General features: G+C 45.4%; 1 protein-coding gene across 5 annotated transcripts in view; it reads right to left on the bottom strand.

The window, feature by feature from the left end:
- Nucleotides 1-22557, bottom strand: part of mpp7a (MAGUK p55 scaffold protein 7a) — a 180955-nt gene that overhangs the window by 45299 nt on the left and 113099 nt on the right. For all 5 annotated transcript variants that reach the window (XM_061712949.1, XM_061712950.1, XM_061712951.1 and 2 more), the window contains exons 7-11: nt 10924-11005; nt 10401-10486; nt 8158-8232; nt 5328-5524; nt 4540-4598 (exon numbers count right to left, since the gene is read on the bottom strand). In XM_061712949.1, the coding sequence (XP_061568933.1) occupies nt 4540-4598; nt 5328-5524; nt 8158-8232; nt 10401-10486; nt 10924-11005 (499 nt within the window). The remainder of the gene's footprint in view (nt 1-4539; nt 4599-5327; nt 5525-8157; nt 8233-10400; nt 10487-10923; nt 11006-22557) is intronic.

The following is a 22557-nucleotide window of genomic DNA, read 5'->3' as shown; positions in this document are numbered from 1 at the left end:
CTATATCTTTCTCTTATTTAAAACAAGCAACATTTTCCACTTAACATCAAACAGGATCCTCTGATTTTGAAGGATTAGTGCGTAAATGAAAGTCAGAGCAGAGCTAATCCACGCCACATCGGGGTATTGACAATGAAACAAAATGTGGAGCGTTTTCATGTGAGAGAGAGAAAATAACTTAATCTATAAAAGTTTAAGGGCGGCGTGCTCGGAGTGATCCACCCCCTGAGAATGAAAGAAAAACCTCTCTGCTCTCCCGTTTCTCCTCTCAATGTACTACTGTGTCTGTAAGCGTTTAAGTTGAAAAATGAAATGGATTGATAAATTGAACACGGAGTCAGGGTTCAGGGCCACTTAAGATCCATCTTGGGCGCCGTTTCAAAAACGGGTCAGTGGCTCGGCAGAGAAAGAGAGATAGAGAGAGACAGAAAGAGACAGAGAGAGAGAGAGGCGGCGGCGTAATGTATGGAAAGAGACACACAGTGGGACCCCGAGGTGAGCGATAAGTGCGTCCACGTGTTTGGCAGACTGTACAGCAAACCAAACAATCAGACAGTGGATTGGTGTGCACGTCGGGCCGAGCAACGGACATGCTGTTAGGAAGCAAACAAAGCTGTCAGGATGCTCAGAAGGAGCAGATGGGGATACTGGAGGAGAGCCACGTACTGATGGAAAGGAGCTGAGGGTGAAAATGGCAGGATGGGGGGCGTGCCAGGCTGATGAGCGGAGGAGCTATATATCTGTCTCGGGAAGGCCTTGTAAAGGCGGCTTAAAAATACGTTTCAAAAGCAAAGAATGGATCAACGACAGCACGGAGGGCCACTTGGAGGAAAGGCCCTATTTATATCTTTGCGAATATAAAGGTGTAAATGGACACGGTTAAGCTATGCTCACTGCAGCCCCGCGCCAAGAACAATATTGTTCCAGCCGATTGAGCTCCCGGACCGGAGAGGAAAAGAGGAAAGGACCCCCTCCTCTTCAATCACCACCTCGGTCCTGTGCTGCTAACAACGGGGTCTCCAAGGGATCCTCCAATTAGGCTGTAGTTCGCACCCCCAGGGCCGGGCTGGCACGGCCTGCACGGGGACCGGAGCCAGGCCTTCATCTCTGCGGCTCACGCAGGGCCACATCTGCTACTGAACGCATCCCGTTAACGCTCCCCCGCTCCACCTTTCTCTCTGTGAATCCATCATCATTATTACGCATCTTCTAACTTCAGTCCTCAACTTTCCTCTCTGGGTTTTTACTCCTGCAGCCTCAGAGCTCTGCAGGAACACACTCAAGTTTACATGGGAAGTTTAATTCCTCTTCAATTCAGAATTAAAATTAAATCAGATTTAAAATGAGTAGAAACTAATGAAAATGGCCATTCCAAATTAAACTTAATTCCGAAGTAAGTGGCTGGTTTAAATCCGAATAGAATAATTCCACGATCATGTATACACTAATTTCGCTTTAAATTAATTCCGGTATTTCTGCGCTGCTCGTTCCCTCGCCCCTCTGTCTCCATGATGCTTATATTCCACACTGTGCTTGTTTTCCAAACAAAGTTTCAAGATGGCAGCATGCAGTAAACGCTGGTCAAGAGCAGAGAACATTTACAGGACTGTCTCAGAAAATTAGAATATTGTGATAAAGTCCTTTATTTTCTGTAATGCAAAAATGTCATACATTCTGGATTCATTACAAATCAACTGAAATATTGCAAGCCTTTTATTATTTTAATATTGCTGATTATGGCTTACAGTTTAAGATTAAGATTCCCAGAATATTCAAATTTTTTGAGATAGGATATTTGAGCTTTCTTAAGCTGTAAGCCATGATCAGCAATATTAAAATAATAAAAGGCTTGCAATATTTCAGTTGATTTGTAATGAATCCAGAATGTATGACATCTTTGCATTACAGAAAATAAAGGACTTTATCACAATATTCTATTTTCCTGAGACAGTTGTGTATTTAATAAATAGCTTGGAGGACCTGGAAATAATTTAAGAACAGATGGCAAGAAACATAAAAATTGTGAGCTTTTCAAAGTTGTAGTGTTGTAATGTGGTCCTCCATGTTGTTGCTAATCGAGTAAGTTTGTTTTCTATTTACGGTAGACGTAAATACGTAAAGATGTCCACCCCCCCTATCCAATCAGAACCTTCCCAACCCCCAGACCTTAAGAGGAATTGGATAAAGCCGATCAAATGTGTTTTCCATGTAAACCTCAATTCGGAATTACTATTTCCATGTAAACTCGAAGGAAAATAGTTTAATTCTGAATTATTTAATTCGGAATAACTAAAAAACATCATGTAACCGTGGCCAGTGAAGGGTTTTCCTTCTCCCGGTGTCACCGTGGCCGCCGGAGGCCACACCTCCTAACACCGCCGCAGCACATCCAGCTAATCTGTTTGACTTTATCCAGAAAGCTCTGCAGCAGCAGCGTAGGTACAGTAGGGAAACAAATACTATCACTCATGAGATGAACAGGGCCAATAAAAGGAAATAATAAGGGAGCATTGCGGCGCTGTCTGTCTGCAGCTATTTTTGTCCCTCCACCTCCATGTATGCCAGTATGTGGTCGAACATAACCAGGCAGTGACAACATCTATAATTCACTTGTAAGCCTGATCCAGAGGTAAAAGAGGCTAATACTAAGTTTGGAGGTGGTCAGGGAAGCACTGAGGGCTATTTCAGAACTCCATATTGAAGGAGTCGCGTTACATTAAGTGCGCGTGTCAGGGGGAAACAAGCAGTCACGTAGACACGTCCGGCTCAGAGTGGTGAGAAATACGGCCGGTCGGGTCCAGCGTTGAGCCGCTGGGGTCATTAGGGGAGCGGAGAACGCCAATAAAGCCACTTACAAGTGTGGCATGTTTTCATGGGGAGTATTTGTAAAAGACGTGATGAAAGTAAGGAGTTATCAGTCCAGACGAGGACTGGTGTGTTTTCATTGTGCCTAACCTATAATTGGAGGCAAAAAAGCAGGAGTTGAAGGAGAGGACAAAGAATTCAAAGGAGGAGCATTGCAGAGGTTTTTTTTTTTTATAAAATTGAGCTTTGTAGTAAATCAGAACATGAACTTGAAGTGCCAGTATGGTATTAATATATTTGAGTGTTGCAGGCATTTCTTCTGCAGCAATCAGGTCAAGTGAAATCAGCGATCAGAAGGCCGACGTCGGCCTCGCGGCTCCGCAGGTACGAGTGTTACGGTGCGCGAGCAGCGTGCCAGCTGGACAGCCTTCTGCTGGTGCACTGAAGCTTGCCATTTACAAACCACATTGCTATTTGGCAGCTATTTGTAAATCATAACGAATGTCTCTGTCATTTTTGAGACTGTATGTCTGGGAATCTTTAAAAGAGAACAGCTGCGGTGTAAAGAAACACTGGAGCGCTTCACGATTAAAGCTGCTGCGACGCCGCTATCCTCGTTCGATCGCTTGATCGTCCCACATCGCCGGCGATGCCGGGACCTTCGGGTTTTAATGTGGCAGGTAAACAAACCCTGAAGCGTTTGGTGACAAAAGAGCGGCTTTATCGGCATTTGAAGTCAATTAAACGCTCTAAATTGGTATTGGTCATTTGAAACTCCATAATTAGCCCCATTTACATCAGCTCAAGCGAACGGCAGCTGCGTGGCGTTGGCCTCATGAAGACGTCAGGCAGATTACAGTGTGCGGTGCGCCGGCAGTCGTATTTCACTACAGCAATGTTTTTCTTCCCCGCTGCGTCGGTGCATGTACGAACCCTCTCGTCTTTGGTCTTAAACCTAAAACCGAACCTCCTTAATTGTTTCTGCCGCAGTCTTCGTGTAGCATGGTTTATGTCTTCTGTCATCATTATGGAGCAATCACCAATCTTTGATTTATAAGGGTAATTTAGCCATAATCCCCTCATTTCCTGATCGCTTACATTTAGGCTTGTTATGGCACATTTTGGATGAAGTGCTCTCCCTTAACTTCGCCGTACAGACGAGCCAAGATTAAAGGTTAAATGCGCTCCGCGGAGCTCCGTTGAACCTTTATCACTTCCGCAGGTCTGGACTGAGATCAGAAATCCGTCGCTGAGGCCTGAGAGATGGACAGACTATCTGGTGTTATGGCTGGACGGCGCAGCGGCTCGGAGGTGTCTCGGAGGTGTTTCAGCGCGCAGACCGTTCCCTTCGTGGATTATAGCTCCAATAACATAGACTACATCAACATACGGTGAGGCGGAGGGAGACGGGAGGAAAGAATTCTGGCAAGGAACAGAGAGTGTAGCATGGAGCAGACAGGAAAATAATAAGTAGGGTGAATCCAGACAGAATACTTCCTCTGATGACAAGCGTGAAGTAGCAACTATATGGTTGGTTTGAGTGCTGGTTTCAGAGCACGACGGTCAGCTCAGGTTAGCCGTGTTGGCTCCGACTTGGAAACCAAGTCTCACCAGCGCAGCTTCCCCCGCGTTGCTTCCCCTCGGCCCCCTCGGCCCGCCGGCCCACCCACCCAAGTGCATCCCTGCGTCCTGCTTCATCAGGACCAAACACAGCAGATTATAACAAATGCTTACATGATCGCTTGCTGGAGGTGCGCTGGAGAGTCACAACAGGTCGCCGCAGTGCAAATCTCCTGGAAAACGGGAGAGATGGATCAAAAGAGATAGGAAAAAGAAGGAGAAGGTACAATAAAACCATCAGTTTTCACGACCGCTGAGGGAATAATAAACACTCTCTGCTATGTTACAGAGAACCCACTCTACAATAACCACCAGTTTCATTCTGTCAGCTGAGACTGGTGAAAGGAGAGAAAGGAGATGAATGACGGCAGAAAATACTCAACGCTTTAACACCGACAAAACTGCGAGAATACATCAGGCTGTTCAACACTCTGACAACTGCAACCCTTGGGCATTTCTTGGATGACCGCAAAAAAAATGCCCCTGCCCCCTGAGCTCCGACGTGCACATCAAATGTGCACACAGAACATGTGCAATTTTACATCTAGTTGCTGCACCATAACTATCATTTATGTCTAATCAGAATCAGAAATCAGAAACAGAAAAGGGTTTATTGCCAATTTGTTAACACACACAAGGAATTTGTTGTGGTGATTGTTGCAATACAATAAAAATATAAAAACAAACACATATATAAGAGATAAAATAAAATGTATAAACAGAAATGTACAATATGAGGTTTAAAGTGCCGGATATGAGTCTTTACAAAAAGTGACGTTGGATGACTTAGGACAGATAAAATGTATAAACAGAAATGTACAATTTCTGTTTATACTTTCTATAATTTCTAGACGGCACGGGCTGGTGAAGACGGAGGAGCCGCTCCCGTTGCTGTTTCTTACCTCTCCTGGAACTGTTTGGATGGGATGAGGCCAGCGCGGGGGTTGGCATCACCTTCGTGTTTGGCCTGCCACCAGGTTGCATCGTCCTGGCTCATGATCTGAAGGATGGAGCCCTTCTTGAAAGCCAGGCCAGCCTCTTTGCATGGGATGGCTTTGTCCTCCTTAGGGTTGAAGTCAAAGAATGCCTTGAGAAACACCTGGATGTGCAGGAACAGACAGGGAGATAAGAAAATTAACTATTTCACGTCAGCTAGGACAAGGAGGTTAGGGGTAACCCTGGATTCACACTGAAAGCGCCACAGGCGCGTCCGGTTGCCATTCATTTTCTATGAAAGCGCTGCGAGAGGCGTCCAGATCGTCAATTTGAAGTTGAAAAATCTCAACTTTATGCAAATGAGCAGCTGTGACGCCGAGGCAGCGTCCAATCACAGACCGGGATTCCCGAAGCGAGAAGCCTCAATGCAGATTGTACTTTCATGTACACACAAACGTACACTCATTCACATGCATACAGGAGCAGAGCTGTGCACTAACACACTTATTTTATCAGGAATTCATATATTTCATCCAGTAAACTGATATTTTTGCTGATTTGACTGCCGTTTTTACCTGAACTGCTCATGTGAAACAATAACTGATGGTTGAGGAGCTGGATGGTCCCAACAATTTTATTTGCTACATCGATCCAACGCAAAATAATTAAAAACCGTGCTTATTATTCACAAAACACAGTTTAAACATCATGACCAAATCCGCTGGGACCCGGTGTGTCAGTGTTCACCAGACAGACGGCAGCTTCACCAGGACCAACGATGATGGTTGATGTTGATCCAGGACCAACCTGGTTAAGGAGCATCAAACTCACTCTTATCTACGCGGAAATAACGCTAAAATATAAAGAATGCTTCCCAAAGTGTGATCCATGGTGATCCACAGCACAGCAATCAAAAGGTTGAAATGTGTTGGCCGATTGAATCGTCCCAAACGTCTCGTGGGATGGACCAGCTATCAGAGCCCAGTTCAAAACACAAACTAATATCAGTATTCAAACAAACACAGAGAGAGGTTGTTTTCTCCACTTGAGGTCTAAATTAGTCGGGAGGTGACGTCCGTATACACGACATGGACAGAAAGGTTGCTGGAGCCCGGAGTGGAAAACTTTAAACCCTTTCCTGTTGTGAAGCGCTCGCTGCAACCTAAAGCACCTTGCTGCGTCTCCTGTCTGAATTAAGTTCTGTCAGGTTAAATTATCACTCCTAAGACACCTCGGGACACGTGGAAAAGAGAGAACAGAAGGACGGAAAGTGTGTATGTACGCGAAAGAGAAACTGTGGAAAAGGGAGTGAAAGATTAACTTTTTCAAATGTCCTATTGATTTAAAGGGTGCTTTTTGCCATGTAGTAAAATTATGTCTCAGCAGAGATGTTTTGTTTGGATCGCAACAGCTGCTTTGGCTGTTAAACTCTCCAGGAGCTCGCACTCATACATTTACACACCGAGATGTCCTAATTTTCTCCCCTTGGCTTGTTGTATCCTGGCCTGAACATGGTTAGCCACTTAGCTGCCCTTTGAAGTGCACACACTACCTGATGCAAGCATGCAGATTATTTCCCTGACATGTTTGGCACCGGCGGACTATTATTCAGATGGATTTCTTAAACAGTCGGACAGATCCGACCATTACACGATGACAAAGGAAATGAGCGCTCCGCCCGCTCCTTAACGCCTTCGCCGAGCGTGCAGGGTGGGCTACGTCATGCTTCCCCGAGGCTACGGCCGCTGCCTGCAGCTGATGGATGGGCCGGTGAGAAATGATGCGTCTGCGCCCCATGTGGGTGAGAATGATGGCATGCTGGTCCGAGTGACAGTTAAACAAGTTTCCAAACGGATGGCTGGGAGCCGTCGTGATGACAGATCGTCTGGTGTGAGACACGTGGACCGATGGACCGATGCATACTGGGCTCAAGAATAAAAACGCGCCCTGCAGTTTGGCAGCGTGGTGGGAAGTCTGGGCTCGAGCTCCTCGTCCTCCTCTCCTCACTGATGATGATATAAGTGATCAAAAGGGAGCAGTGCGATACCTTTTCAAGTTCATTAACCAACTCAGACTGTGACAGTGTTGTCTAAGTTCCCACTTCTCATGAACTAATTCAAAGTTCAGTTCACATGGTTTAACAATGAACATTTCACGTTCATAGTTCACCATTTTCACTTTGAACTAATTCAAATTCAGTTCATTTCAATATTTTTAGGTGAGAAGTGCAAATGAAACGCCCCCCTATCCTAAAACTGTTCACTATACAATCATGTTTTGTTCTAGTGGCTTTTCAACTTTACTCAGAGGTTGTAAATCTCCAACAATGTCGTCCATTATCAGTTTGTCTACCTGTTGCAGGTAAATCAACCCTGAAGGAGCAGCAGGGACTGGGGTCGTTTGGGGCTGTTGGGTCTTCTTGCTCTTTCCTGATCACTTTGTATGATTGTTAAGGACATGCAGATATTTTCTCACACTGGACGGATGCTTTAACTCCACATGACGTTTACAATGTGAAGTTGACGAGGCAGACGTTCAGACTTGTTTTCTCAGCACATGATTTGCACAGAAAGGTTAGATTTTTACCGTCGGACTCTTTGGGAGACGATGTGTAAAATTCCCGCAGATAATGATAAGCGGATAAACAGTGAAGCTGAAACTTACATACTCTGAACAGTTCAAATTCAGTTCAAAAGTTCACATTCAAGTTCTTTATGCAAATATGTTGCGTTCAGTTCAACGTTCTCACAGAAATGAACTCGTTCATGTACAACACTGGGCTGTGAAATGTCTCACCTTTGGCTCTTTGACTGGAGCGTCTTCCTTCACAGCGGGGACGACTTTAAAAGTAATGGCTCCTTGTGACAGGGCCTGGAGGATGGATAAAAACATGTAAGAAGCAGCCTCTACCCACCAACATTACTGAACAGCGTGTTTATCCCTTTCTCGAGACACAGACGCCACATGTTGAGCACAAGGACACGACCGGTGACTACTCTTTCAGCTTCATCCTCCAGCTCTGTAATGCATCTCCTCCCACTCACATATACTCTAAACCCATGTCTTCCTGCAGCAAATCAACGTCCGTGGGGTTTCGGGGTGAGACTCCACTTTCACTTTTACTGGGCTGCGAATGCTTTTCCCTTTATATCAGGCAGAAGCTGTGTGGCAGCTGCTGAGCAGCCGCTGGTCTGCACGGATACGGGTCCAGAGGAGACGTCCCACCACTCCACACTTCATACCAACACTGGAGGGAAGTCTGGGGGAAAGTAGGAACTGGTAATTGTTTAAAGCATATATGTTTGGCTGGTTGAGGGGCTGATAAAGCGTTTGTTACCGCTTCACTTCACCTGGGAGGAAAGAGTAATGGTGCTTTTCCACTAGAACCTACTCATCTCAACTCGGCCTGGTTTCTTTTCCATAACAATTCAGCACCTGGAGCAGAAGTAGGACGTTGGAGTGAAGCTGCTGTGACGTATTTGATTGTGTGATCTAAACGAAGTAGACAACAACACTAAAGATGTAGAACCTGGAGGAGATGATAGATGTGCTGCTGGGTCTGTGACTTCTGTTCCATATCAAGTTAAAAAATAAGAGTGAGAGAAGCTTCAAGCTGCAACGCTTTTTCATTTTTTTTTGTTTGTCTCATCGCTGCTGAAAAGTCAGCTGGAGCCGTGAGCAGCTATGAAGAGACAGAGCTCCTGGTAGATCTGGTCGTTCCTTATCTCCGTCTAGATCCCTTTTTAATTCTCTCCTCAGCACCAGGTTTATGAACATCTGACCCTCAGAGTTGGATCATGAAACAGACTTTTGCTGCCATTGCCTGTTGAATAAAATGAACAAGAAGCCGTCAGAGTCTCTTTCACTGATGTCACATCCTGACTCAGACGTCTGACTCCAACCAGAGTTATTATCGTTCACGAAAACGAACGAAATAACGAAAACTAAAATTGGAAAAACAATTTTGTTAACTGAACTAAATAAAAACGAAAATTAAAAGACAAAAACGATAACTAACTGAAACTATATTGCGTGTTTAGAAAACTAACTAAAACAAACTGAAATTATAGATATAATTTCCTCCGTTTTCGTCCCTGTCAATATAAGCTTCTTGGTATGATCAATTTATTCCGCTCTGGCCGTTTATCTCCAACTGGCAGCTACGGCACCTTAACGCCTCACGGTCCGTGACGTCAAAACTAAAACTAAAACTAAGCATTTTTGAAAATATAAAAACTAATAAAAACTAGCAAACCCACACTAAAAACTAATTAAAACTAACTGAACTGAAGGAGAAAAAGTCAAAACGAAATAAAACTAAAATAAAATGAAAAATTCAAAACTATTATAACCCTGACTCCAACCCCCCGACCAATCGGTGGCCTGTAGTGTGATGATGTCAGATACAGCCGACTCAGCAGCTTAGAACCTCGGCAGAATAGATACAGAAAAATATCTACTCGGCACGTTAGACCCCTAGTGGAGAAGCGCATAACCGAGGCGAGTCGAGTCGGACTGAGTAGGTACTAGTGGAAAAGCACCATAAGTCATGAATGGGTTATTGTGTGAGTAAAGCAATTCACAAAGAAACTCTGGGCTGTGCGTGTGTGTATTTTGTCTGCTCTGGAGGACTGTACATGTGAGAAGACAGAGTTTAAGAGAGTCTCTCTTAAACTCATCTCTAGTCTCCCCGCAGCAGAGTCCAACCCCATAATGGAGGTCACCCGAGGCCCGGGGAGAAGTATTGCCGAGAGACTACACAGCATCAATCTCATCCCTCATCCCTCATCCCGGCAGAGACCGCTGGGCTCATGCATGTGGTCCACCGTCCAGTGTGGGCTTGGACACACAGGCCAGTGTTTGGATTCTAACAGACCGAAGGAGGCTCGGGGTCCTGGATGGGCTCGGGGAAGGTTTTGCCATCACAAGCAGGGAATGTTATTTTCACCTTGGGAGCACAGCTAAAACATGGGAGAAACCTTCAGAAAACACACACATGAACACACTGTACACCACATCCACAATAAGATGACAAGCACCAGAATACGAATGATTTCCTCTGGTTTCTTGTCCTCCACAGGAATCCCATTGACCTCCCTCAGCTCATCCCCGACATGAATGAGACCTACAACAACAAAAAACAGAAAGAGGAGATCTATTATGCATACTGTTTGAACGTCCTGGATAACCAGATCCGTCGTCGGGGTCCACGGTGTGCAGACGGTTTACAGTTACATCTGAGACAGAAGCAGAACCCAAACATCCACTCTTGGAAGTTTGCTGTTGCTCTGACAGTGACAGAGATGAAAACAGACCGGACACGAGGGATACACATGCTAAACACGTGGCCCGACAACAGAGCCGCCTGTCGTTCACGCTCTCTTTCAAGAAGTGGATGGATTCCATTAAAAGGCTCAAAGATCTTTTCAAATCCCATCCTTTTTCTTTGCCCCGTAAGCTGGATGCAATCAATAACTTTCACCCCGCTACACTTTTGATATCATTTACACGTGCACACGCAGATGTGAAGTGAAAAAAGGAGGAGAGGGAGTGTGAACTAACCGCTCCTGTCGGCCGGCCCTCCTCTCATGATCCGGGCCACGAGGACGGCTCCCGTGTGCTCGTCACGCCTGATCGTCGCGCCCTGCAGGGATCACAAAGAGACATGCATGTCAAACGTGTGTAAATGTTCTAATGTCAAAAAACAACTTCAGTCAATGGATCAGAGATCTTCTGAACCATGTGACTTTAGAAAAGATCCGATTTGTTAGAAAAGGCTGAGCCCTCAACTTCTATTCTATATGGTAACCAGTTCTAGATCAGGTTGAAAAGATAAGATACCTCAGACATTTCCAATGTATAGATATAACCCCTCCATCTTTTTCCTTTCCCTTTTTTTTCTTCTTATTTTTGTATGTTTTTGTTTGTTTTGTTAACTTCATTTGTGTTTTGTTTGTTTGTTTGTTTAAAAAAAACAACAACCAAATATCACATTTACTGCTGATAAGCTTGAGAGAGACAAATGGATCTCTGCAATTCACAGAAACAACTGGATTCCAGGCACCGAAACGTGGATTTGCGGTTCCCATTTTGTATCAGGTAATGTTGGATTTTTGGGTAGCTAACGTTAAACGGTCAAATCATAAAGTTCGGTGTTCTCACCACTTTAATTTCTACAACAAATCCTGCCTTGAAGTCGGACCAAGCGTCAAGACTTTTGTAAGCCTTCAAGCTTTGCTTCGTGTATTTCCCCGGCGTAGAAATTAAGTACATATAAATATCAGGAAACTGGGTTCGTGGCCAAATATTAATGTCCATGGACCACTGGTTCTTGGTAACTGTACCAAATATTAATGTCCATGGACCACTGGTTCTTGGTAACTGTACCAAATATTAATGTCCATGGATCACTGGTTCTTGGTAACTGTACCAAATATTAATGTCCATGGACCACTGGTTCTTGGTAACTGTACCAAATATTAATGTCCATGGACCACTGGTTCTTGGTAACTGTACCAAATATTAATGTCCATGGACCACTGGTTCTTGGTAACTGTACCAAATATTAATGTCCATGGACCACTGGTTCTTGGTAACTGTACCAAATATTAATGTCCATGGACCACTGGTTCTTGGTAACTGTACGGGTCACTGTCAAGTCCAACTGCCTTTAATTTAAGCTGATAATCAGCTGTTATCCCGTCTTCTCCACTAATTGCAGCTGTTTTTGCTGATGTTTTGCCACTCAGTGCGATTAAGGGGGCTGGTCCAGTGGGGAAGTGACCTCAATGCAGACCCTCTATTCAGTTGAAAATCAGGGACTTTAAACCAGTCGCGACAAACTTGTTAGCAAAGGGCCCTCCAAGAAGCTCATTATAGCCCGCTGAGCACATTATGGGGCAGGACTTGGAAACGTGAGCATGTGACAGAGTTGGAGATCCATCTGACCCTCCTGTTGGGGGAAGAGAATCTGCCCGCTGAGCAGCTGCCACCGTGAAGGAGATCGTGATGCAGCATACTGTAGCTGAAGTTGGCCGAAAACGGCCCGGTGATCCCAGAGAGTGGATGGATTACTGCCGCTGAGGTCGTAGCGGGAGAAGATGTTTGTGCACGTATGAAAAAAAGTGCATGAAGGGAGACAGGAGACGGTGGAGTGAAGAAGACACGGAAACAGCTCGGTGCTTTGTCATCGAGGCAAAGACAGCGGTCTCCATGTTTGGCGTGACAGCCCTCAGCCGTGATGCATCTACCAGTAAACACCAAGAAGACCAGGCCAACCAGTCCCAGCCCTCCCTCCCTCCACCATCAGCGAAGCACCAGTCTGGCAGGGATGTAGAAAAGAATAACACGGCGCTGCACGTTGCATCACCCGGCTCAGCCTGAAGTCCGGGATCAGACAGATGTGTCGTCTAGTCAACACGGTTTGTCAAGGCTGCAACTCATCTTTCCATTCCTTTTTTAGCTGCTATTTCCATTATCCCAAAAATATTGTTTTTCTATTTCTTTTACAAAGAAGAAAAATGTGAGCTGCGGTGATTCGTTTCAGGTGTCTGTAATCTCCGGCTGCCCGACGATCTCTACGCTGCTCCAGCCGCTCTCATTTGCCTGTTTGTTTTTCCCCGAGAGCTCCAGAGTACTTCTGGGTACTACCCAACAATTAAATAAAATACCCTCAGAGACCAGGGAAGCTTCTGGTTTGTAGCACTTTCAAGATTTTGGGGCGAGCGTGTCATCTGGGCTGTTTTCACATTGTCATGCCTAATGGCTTCCCTTGGAGAAAACGGTTTCCTCAAGGCCGTTGTGGAGCGTTTAGAGATGGAAACGGCACCAGAATGAGACAGTGGTGGGATCTGCAGGGAGTAATTGGGTTAATTAAGGGAATTGGAGAGGTTTAAGTATGAGAGAAATGAGTGGAACAGGTCGGAGAGAGAGGAAGGCGGTGGCAGAAGCAGTCAGGGTCACGCAGACCCGCCGCGCTGGGACTCCAAGTAGCCGTCTGTGATGCGGCCGGCGGCCCCCAGACAGACAGAGATTTCTTTCTTTTCTTGGAGTGTCTGAAAGAATAGAGTGCTACAGGAAAAGAGACAAACTGTGACGGACGACGGGGCGAGATAGGGACCCTGCAGGAAATCTCACAAGCGCACTCAGACATGTGGTCATTACATTTCTCCCTTTACGTTTGTCTTTGGGCTTTTTTCTCTCCGGCGCTGGCGGCGCGCCAGCGGCGTGATGGATGTTTTTATTGTGTCCCCCGAGGTGCCTTCTGGCTGGTGGCAGTGTAAAAGCTAACCAAACAGCAGTGGAGCTGCAGCCTTGGACTCGGGGTCTGTGATGACAATGGGCTGTCTGCACAAACTCCACAAACACGCTCCGCACCACACGTCCAACGCTGTCTACAGACTCCGCTCACATGTGGTGTGTGTGCATATAAATCATGTTTTGACACAGATGGCTTAAATCACTTTGTAGAAACTCTGATACCGCTGCAAAGGCCGCTCTTTATAACTTTATTGCGAGTGGCAACGGTGATTAGAGGAGAGCACAATTATAACACATGGGGAATGAATGTGTACTGAAATAATGGGAAGCAATTTTTATCTCCATTCAAAACAGTGAGTTATGTGTTTTGTTTTTACATAAATGGTGTAACAAATCTTCTTCACGTATCATTTACTCCTCATCAGTCATTTCCAGTTGCTTTCCCTGTAACTTTTGGGTTAGCGTTCTGACTCGGCGCTGTCCAACTTGACGGGTCCGCGGAGACCGGCCAAGCGAGCAGCGGGGCCGTTTGGGGATTTATGGCGGGAGGCGGAGCCTCCGTTTATAACCTGGCCAGCCCCGGTTTGAACTCGTACGGGCACGGTAGCCAAATGAACTCCCTCTGATAAGGAAAGCCGAGAGAGGCCAACAACACTCCAGTGGCAACGCGAGCGAGGCCCACGGATAACCGGATAAGCGAAAGACCAGACAGGAGGGAGAGGAAGGCTGAGCGGCTCGCGATGAGGTCGAACGTAACACCGGGTGGAAGTGTGAATGAATAGAGTCGTAAATTAGCAAAAAGAAAGAGCCATGGTGATTGTTTTATTACTTTAGAAGTTCAAATTCTGCATATTAGTCAGAGTTTAGTGTCAGAGTTAATGGGAAGCCAAGAGACAGCTTAGCAGTTTAGATCCAGTGCCAAAGATGAAACACTTGTTTACTGGATACAGGACTCTGGGTGGCCGAGGAGTGTGTGACAGACCTCAGAACACACACTCCTGCACACATTCATAGGAGCAGGTGTCGGCCTCATCTTTGCAGAGGCATTAATGTGAAATCAAGGAGGTAAAAAACAAAGAAAAGGCAGAATTAAGCAAGCAGATGTGAGTGTCACTGGAACCTCATCATCTGCAAACAGTAGAACTGCAGATTTCATCAGGAAATTGTTGAAATCATTAACAAAAATCCTGCGTCGTGTTGTTTTTCCTTCAAAATTCCCAGGTTCTAGTGCAGCCCGTTTATCTCATCCCTTGACACGCGGTACGCTTCCCCCCCTCCACGTCATTACAGTCTGCAGTCAGCTCCTATTCTCCCAAACCTCCGGGGGATTATCAGCCTCTCCTGCAGACCTGACGAAAGCCTTGGAAGCATCAGGAGGCAGCTGGGAGGAGGAGGGTGAAATCCTGAACTCAGCATCACCTTTTCTCTGCACCGCGATACCCTGTGGGTGCTATCATGAGCACCCAACCATGCGTGGCCACTAATGAGGAATGCCTGCTCTCTTAAAGCGATGCATAAACAGTGCAGGCTAAATAAGCTTCATGATGTGTGTGTGTGTGTGTGTGTGTAGGAGAGAGACAAACAAAGTGGGCAAGTGGACTCGGTGCAGCAGCGGAGCTTACGCCGAGCCGTCATCGCCTACCAGCACATGGAAGCCATTTCAGACTCTGACTTGTGTGTGGAAACGGCCCAGGAAGTCCGAATGAGAGCGCCTGCGTCTGTCAAAGCACACGTATGCTTGAGTGACAACATGTGCAGGTATGTTTTTTGTGTTCATGCGAGCGTATCTGCGAGCGTGCGGCGGCGAGCTCCCACCTGAAGTCGGGCCAAGGAGGAGCCTCAGCACACTGAATGATTGATGCTGGACCTTCACAGTCACTGATGAATCGGCTACGCTGCGTTGGCAATTAGAGACGAAGCTCCATTTAACCATCAAGTGTCTCAGCTCTACTACTTTCATGGAAAAAAAGATATCGAAATGCACACAAGATGGTTGGATTCCCTGAGCGGTCCGGCTCTGCCTCTCTGCTGGAAGAGAACTGAACTGTTCAATAATCCAAAACATGGACAGAACTAGGGCTGGGGATCAATTCCAATGTTCAGAATCGATTTGATTCAGATACTTAAGATTCAGAATCGATTATCAAGATTTGATTTGATTCGATTCGATTCCAATATTGATTTGGGTTAGTGTTATTAAAACTGTTTTTTTAGCTGTTAGTATTGCAGTTAATGATGCTGTAAGGACCAATCAGCTCCCAGAATGCTGATAGAACTGCTTTCAGAAACATTGTGTGGGTCAGAATTACCAAACAGATCCAGGGAGGAAACAGAGGACGAATGAAATTGGTTTTAGTTTTTCCCACATTTCGTTTTTATTTTTTCCATTTTCAGTCTATTTCAGTTTTTAATTTTTGAGAATTTGGTTTTTAGCATTTTATGCAAATGTAACCCCAATACAGTATATAAAGTAATGAAATATAGACAATTTATGCAATTATAACTGAAAACTTTAATGTTTTCATACCTTTAAACATATTTAAAGGTAAAAACATGGCACCAGTTATTCTTGTGTCGAACAAAACATTCCTTTTTTTCGGCGTAAACAAAAAAATGCCAAAAGTTGTAATGTAATGATGAAAAAAAATCTTTAGAGATACGAATCAATTTTAAGGAATTAATGACAATCGATTTAGAATCGGAAAATCTATTTTTTCAACACAGGCCTAGACAGAATTATCACAACTAGAGAGAAGATCATCTTAATCCAGGTGAAAGGCTGCATGTGGCGATCAAAGCCTCAACTAAACACGCTGCGATCACTCTGGATCTAAATATCTAACAAAAACAACTTTAACATTGCTTTTGCTGGGTTGCACCGAACGCGCCGGCTGCACCTCTGCTGTGTGATCAGGAGTGACACTCGTCTATTAGTCCATGTTCCAGACCACATATCAGCACCACTCAAGGTGACAAATCTTGCTTATAATTTTTGAAAAGATCCATGTCTATAGATGATATTCTGGTATGATAACCTTCCTGAGTGGCAGCTGGATCATAGTTATCAGATCATTAAGTTACCACTCCCTTCAGAAAATTACATTTTAGATGCTGCTGCATATCCTGGTTTAGACTCATGTACAGGAAATCTGTCAATGTGTCACAATATTGTCTTTGGTATCATTTTAAGCATTCATTCAAGCTAAGATGTGAATCTTTCTGACCAACATAGAGGTCACTGCAGCCCTTTAAACTATAAACAACACACATTTTTACACAATTTTCGCCTAAATTATATACTATCTTTTAGCCCTGTGTCATCTAGGAACAACAGAGACACAAAATACAAAAACTGCAATACTCAGATATTATATTATATATATTCCAGTATTATTCCATAATACTGGAATATATGTTGAGTCAGGCTTCCCAGCTCATGCACTGCGGCACATGTCGACATGGCCGCCACTTTAACTACGTGACGACACGTGGCCATCACCTCCCACAGACCTGGAGGAGAGAGGGGGAGCAGAGGAGAGGGCGTCCAGCGAGCTGTCACCACCCGGCCGGGGCCTGAAACTCCAGCAGATAAGAGGCCCGGGACGATCTCATCGCGATCGTTCACGCCGAGCGTCTGGCGGAGGGGAGAGTGCCCCCTGGCTGATGGGGTCTGGATGACATAATGGAAGCTGGCCGGCTGCTCCGGCCGTACGGATGACGAGAGGCCTGGCGAGTGGCGTTGGCAGGTCTCATCCTCCGCCTGGGGACCCTGGGCTGAATACATGTGGCCTGTTCTCTGAGTCCACCGAGGAACACGTGGACAGCTATGGCGCTTTTCCACTAGAACCTACTCAGCCCGACTCGACTCGACTCACCTTTGTGCTTTCCCACCAGGGGTCTAACATGTCGAGTAGATACTTTTCTGTAACTATTCTGCCGAGGTTCTAAGCGGCTGAGTCGGCTGTATCTGACATCATCACACTACAGGACACCGATTGGTCGGGGGGTTGGAGTCAGACGTCTGAGTCAGGAGGAGGAAATCAGAGAAAGAGACTCTGACGGATTCTTGTTTATTTTATTCGAAAAATGGCAGTGCAAAAGTCTGTTTCTGATCCAACTCTGAGGTGCAGATGTTCATAAACCTGGTGCTGAGGAGAGAATTAAAAAGGGATCTAGACGGGCGATAAGGAACGACCAGATCCACCAGGAGCTCTGTCACTTCATAGCTGCTCACGGCTCCAGCTGACTTTTCAGCAGCAGAGAGACAAACAAAGAAAAAAAAAAGAAAAAGCGTTGCCGCTTGAAGTTTCTCTCTCACTCTCATTTTTTAACTTAATATCAAACACAAGCCACAGATCCAGCAGCACATCTATCATCTCCTCCAGGTTCTACATCTTTACTGTTGTTGTCTTCTTCATTTAGATCAACATCATCAAATACGTCACAGCAGCTTCTCTCCAACCTCCTACTTCTGCTCTAGCTGAATTGTAGTGGAAAAGAAACCAGGCCGAGTTGAGATGAGTAGAGCAGAGTATTAGCTGGTGGAAAAGTGCCACTAGACCAGAGGTCACCAATCCTGGTCCTCGAGGGCCGGTGTCCCTGCAGGTTTTAGATGTTTCCCTGCTTCAGTGCACCATGATACAAGTGACTGTGTCATTAACAGAATTGTGCAGCCCTGGATGACAAGCTGATGACGATGATTAATTAGAATCAGGTGTGTTAAAGCAGGGAAACATCTAAAACATGCAGGACACCGGCCCTCGAGGACCAGGATTGGTGACCCCTGCACTAGACCCTCCTCGGCTTTCGACTAACGCCGCTTCTCTCTTCTCAGCCCGCCAGGTTAAACAAACAGGGCGCTCCGGTTTAAACTCGCAGCTTTTACCCGGAACAAGCACTGAAAACATCCCCCCGTGAACCCGACCCAACACCGGAGCATTTCACAAACATTATTCCTGCCTCCAAATTGGGAGCGACAAGGGAAAACAAATGTGAGCGGCCGGGGCGGCGAGGCGGACGTGTTTTGACATGATGTCACTTAACGGCAAACGTGTAACGCGACAATAAACTCCTGCCGACCGGCGTGTTGACTGCTGTGTGTTTGGAGGTAGAAATACCAGCGTAGTGGAAACACATGCTGGCATTCTCCGCTCCAGATGTGGAAAACCCAAATACAAAGTGGGAATGGGCCTCCTGGACATTAAAATACAATTACCTCCAATCATATCTGGTGTTGGAGTGTGTCATTTGGTTTTACCTCACTGAGATGGTACAAAGCCCCCTCTCAGCACGTAACACGCATGACCGTTCCGCACGCCGATCCCAGCATGTTTACGAGTCCTCGCATACTTCCCCGAACGCCTTGCACTGCAGCGCTGCTCAGCCGGAGTAAAATCAGCCATATTAGTATTTGGTCGGGATCAGAAAATCCATTATTGTTATGGCCACCAATAAAGATTAATACAGCACAGTAAAGGATTAGCAGGAGCCCAGATGAAAAGTTACATTACTGCAAACAGAAAGAAAAGAGGTGGGGAGAGGTGTACAGCTTTCATGTTAAATGATTTTCCAGGGTGACGTGAGCGCTACCTCAGCAGCCTTTATTACAACGGACATGTTAGTCTACCTGGAAGAAAAGCACATGTGACCAGCAAATCAATCACTCTTTGGGTCCACTTATGTCAGAAAACACGTCATAAGGTGAGCAGCTCATATCTGGAGGACACCGTCACATCATACTGGGACTTATGGTGCTTTTCCACTAGTACCTACCCGACTCGCTTTGCCCTCGTTTATTTTCAACACCCAGATCAGAAGTAGGAGGTTGGAGAAGCTGCTGTGATGTATTTGATTGTGTGATCTAAAGGAAGAAGACAACAACACTAAAGATGTAGAACCTGGAGGAGATGATAGATGTGCTGCTGGGTCTGTGGCTTGTGTTCTATATCAAGTTAAAAAATGAGAGAGAGAGAAGCTTCAAGCGGCAACGCTTTTTTTTTTTTTAGTTTGTCTCTGCGCTGCTGAAAAGTCAGCTGGAGCCGTGAGCAGCTATGAAGAGACAGAGCTCCTGGTAGATCTGGTCGTTCCTTATCGCCGTCTAGATCCCCTTTTAATTCTCTCCTCAGCACCAGGTTTATGAACATCTGACCCTCAGAGTTGGATCATGAAACAGACTTCTGCTGCCGTTGCTGGTTGAATAAAATGAACAAGAATCCGTCAGAGTCTCTTTCTCTGATTTCCTCCTCCTGACTCAGACGTCTGACTCCAACCCCCCGACCAATCGGTGGCCTGTAGTGTGATGATGTCAGATACAGCCGACTCAGCCGCCTAGAAACTCGGCAGAATAGATACAGAAGTATCTACTCAGCACGTTAGACCCCTAGTCCAAACCGAGGCGAGTCGTGTAAAAGCGCCATTATTGTCCCTTCGGGGATTCATACAATGTTTTCAATTGATCAGATTAAAGCTATCTAGCATCTCCATCTTTACCTCCACCAGGCATCTTGCTGCATGCTGCAGCTCCGTGGTGGGTTGCACAAGGCCTCAGCACCAGTTTTATAACGGGCAGAAAGACCGTGGGGGGGTTGGAATCCCATCTGACTCCACCTCAAAAACCAGCCACTACGAACACAGCCGTAGCAACACCCCTTAGAAGTGAGCTTTCGTACTTCGTCTGCGTGCTAAAGTATTCTGACCAAAACATTTCACTGAAACCTGAGGAAATAGTGTCGCCTTTTTTGTTCCAAAGGACATAATACGTGTCATTATAATCACTTGTGTTGTGACTAATAAGAACTGCTCTCGTTATGATCCCCTTCCACCAACATTTCTATTCTCCCTAAAGCAGACACTGGTTTCCTCTTTTCATTGACTCAACCTCAGTTGACCTCTCAGCTGTAATTAACAGGTACGCTGAGGAAAAACCAAAAGAAAAGAAAAATATTGCTGGTCCTTATTATGATAATTATGGAGAGCAGGAGTCAAAAAGAAGCAAAGCAGAGGACAGCTTACCTTCATTTGTCTTCTAAACATCCCCCTTTCCCTTCCCTCCTCCGCCTCTTTTAACCTTGATGTTGGAGCGAATCACGACTATAAAAACACAGTTAGCCGGCCGCCGCAGCACTTGAGACAGGTGCTGGTGAGGGCCAGGAATCTGTGTAGAAATGTGCAACCATCGCAGCGAGCGAGTGTTTGCCTCCATACTGTTTGCATGACTCACCACGCGAACACTACGGTGATTCATGTAGGTTGAGTGGAACTGCCATCTCCTCGCTATAAGGCGGCCAGTGCCAGGTATTTTGTCATTATGTACTGTGAGTGTGTGTGTGTGTGTGTGTGTGTGAGGGCTGTGTGAGCGCGTACAAAGAGACAGTTGTGTCACTGACTGAGGTCCATCCCCGCGCTGGCATTGTCTCGTGTTTTTCTGCCTCTGTTCGTTAAGAAAAACAGCACTTGCACATGTCACTTCTCATTTCCAAAGCGTGCTGGGAGGCAGGGCCGCTGCGAGGCGGCCGCCTCGGCCGGGCAACAATGCCCACATTCAGAAAAACGCAGCTCCCTCTCCGGAGTCTTGGAGTGCGGAGCAGGAAAAGGGCGAGAGTGGCGGGATGTGTGCCCACGTTTATGACTGCACACGATGGGAGGAAGACGTTTTATTTGAGAGGCCTGTGAGATTAGGATCTGGGAATGCCTCAGATGTGGCTTTGGACGCGGCGCGTGTTTTCACATTCACAACTCAACAGGCTGGAAGTGTGTTGTGACAGTGCCTGAGTGGTGTAATAAACACACAGTCCATGAAAGAGAAACAAAAAACCCGCAAAAACTCAAATTTCCCAGAAACCTTATGAAAAATACAGTTATGTATATTTATAAATAAGAACGAAGAGAGTTTGTTTATGCTTGGAGGAGCTAAAGGTACGCCTCTAAACTCCTCGGTGACTTTAAGACAGACTTACTTTGACAAAAATGATAATTAACATGGAACTTGATACGTCCTGTAACAGATTTAGAAATACTTTTCAGCAAGTTGATTCATAAGCAGAGACAGAGGGAAAACAGAGAGAGAGAGAGAGAGAGAGAGAGAGAGAGAGAGAGAGAGAGAGAGAGAGAGAGAGAGAGAGAGAGAGAGAGAGAGAGAGAGAGAGAGAGAGAGAGAGAGAGAGAGATATTGGATTCTGCACCTGTTTTTATAATCAGGTATGAACTTGTACTGAAATATAATATGCTAATCGTGCATGTAAAGGTAGATTCATCATTTTAAAGCACTTTTGTATACTGCAATAGAATACAACGGTATGAAATGCACAAAAAAAGCATGCACAGCATCATGTTTCGTGCACATAAAAGAAAAACTCATAGAATGAGCTGTGCGGAGCTGTACCTGCAAGCACACACAACAAGGTGCTCACAAAGGCGAGGCACGATTGTGATAGGTGTGGGCGAGATCCAGCCACTCTCCATCACATGTTCTGGACACGTCCAAAGCTTTGCGCTTTCTGGCAGCCCATCTTTGAGACCTTTTCTAAGATCTTTTTGCAAAAAGGCTTGCACCGTCTCCATTCATTGCACTTTTTTGGTGTAACTCAGATAGACTCTCATCTAGAGATGTGGGAAAGAATAATGGTGGCTTTCTGCTCTCTCCTAGCCAGGAGACTGATATTATTGAAATGGAAAGATCCAGCATTACAACATACAGAGAGGTGTCAAAAGTATTCACATTCATTACTCAGGTAGAAGTATAGATACTAGATTTAAAAAAAACTCCTGTAGAAGTATCATCTTAAGTTTTTTACTCAAGTAAAAGTATAAAAGTACTGGTTTCAAAACTACTGAAAGTATAAAACTAAAAGTAATGTAAGGGGGAAAAATCCATTAAGTACAAAAGCCATTGAAAATGAATGCATGTTAGTATAATGCAAATATATTAAAGAACCATAT

The sequence above is a fragment of the Cololabis saira genome, chromosome 22 (genome assembly GCF_033807715.1).
Source record: "Cololabis saira isolate AMF1-May2022 chromosome 22, fColSai1.1, whole genome shotgun sequence".
NCBI lineage: Eukaryota > Metazoa > Chordata > Actinopteri > Beloniformes > Belonidae > Cololabis > Cololabis saira.
Note: the sequence above shows the minus strand (reverse complement) of the source record. Positions and strands in the feature narration are given on the sequence as shown.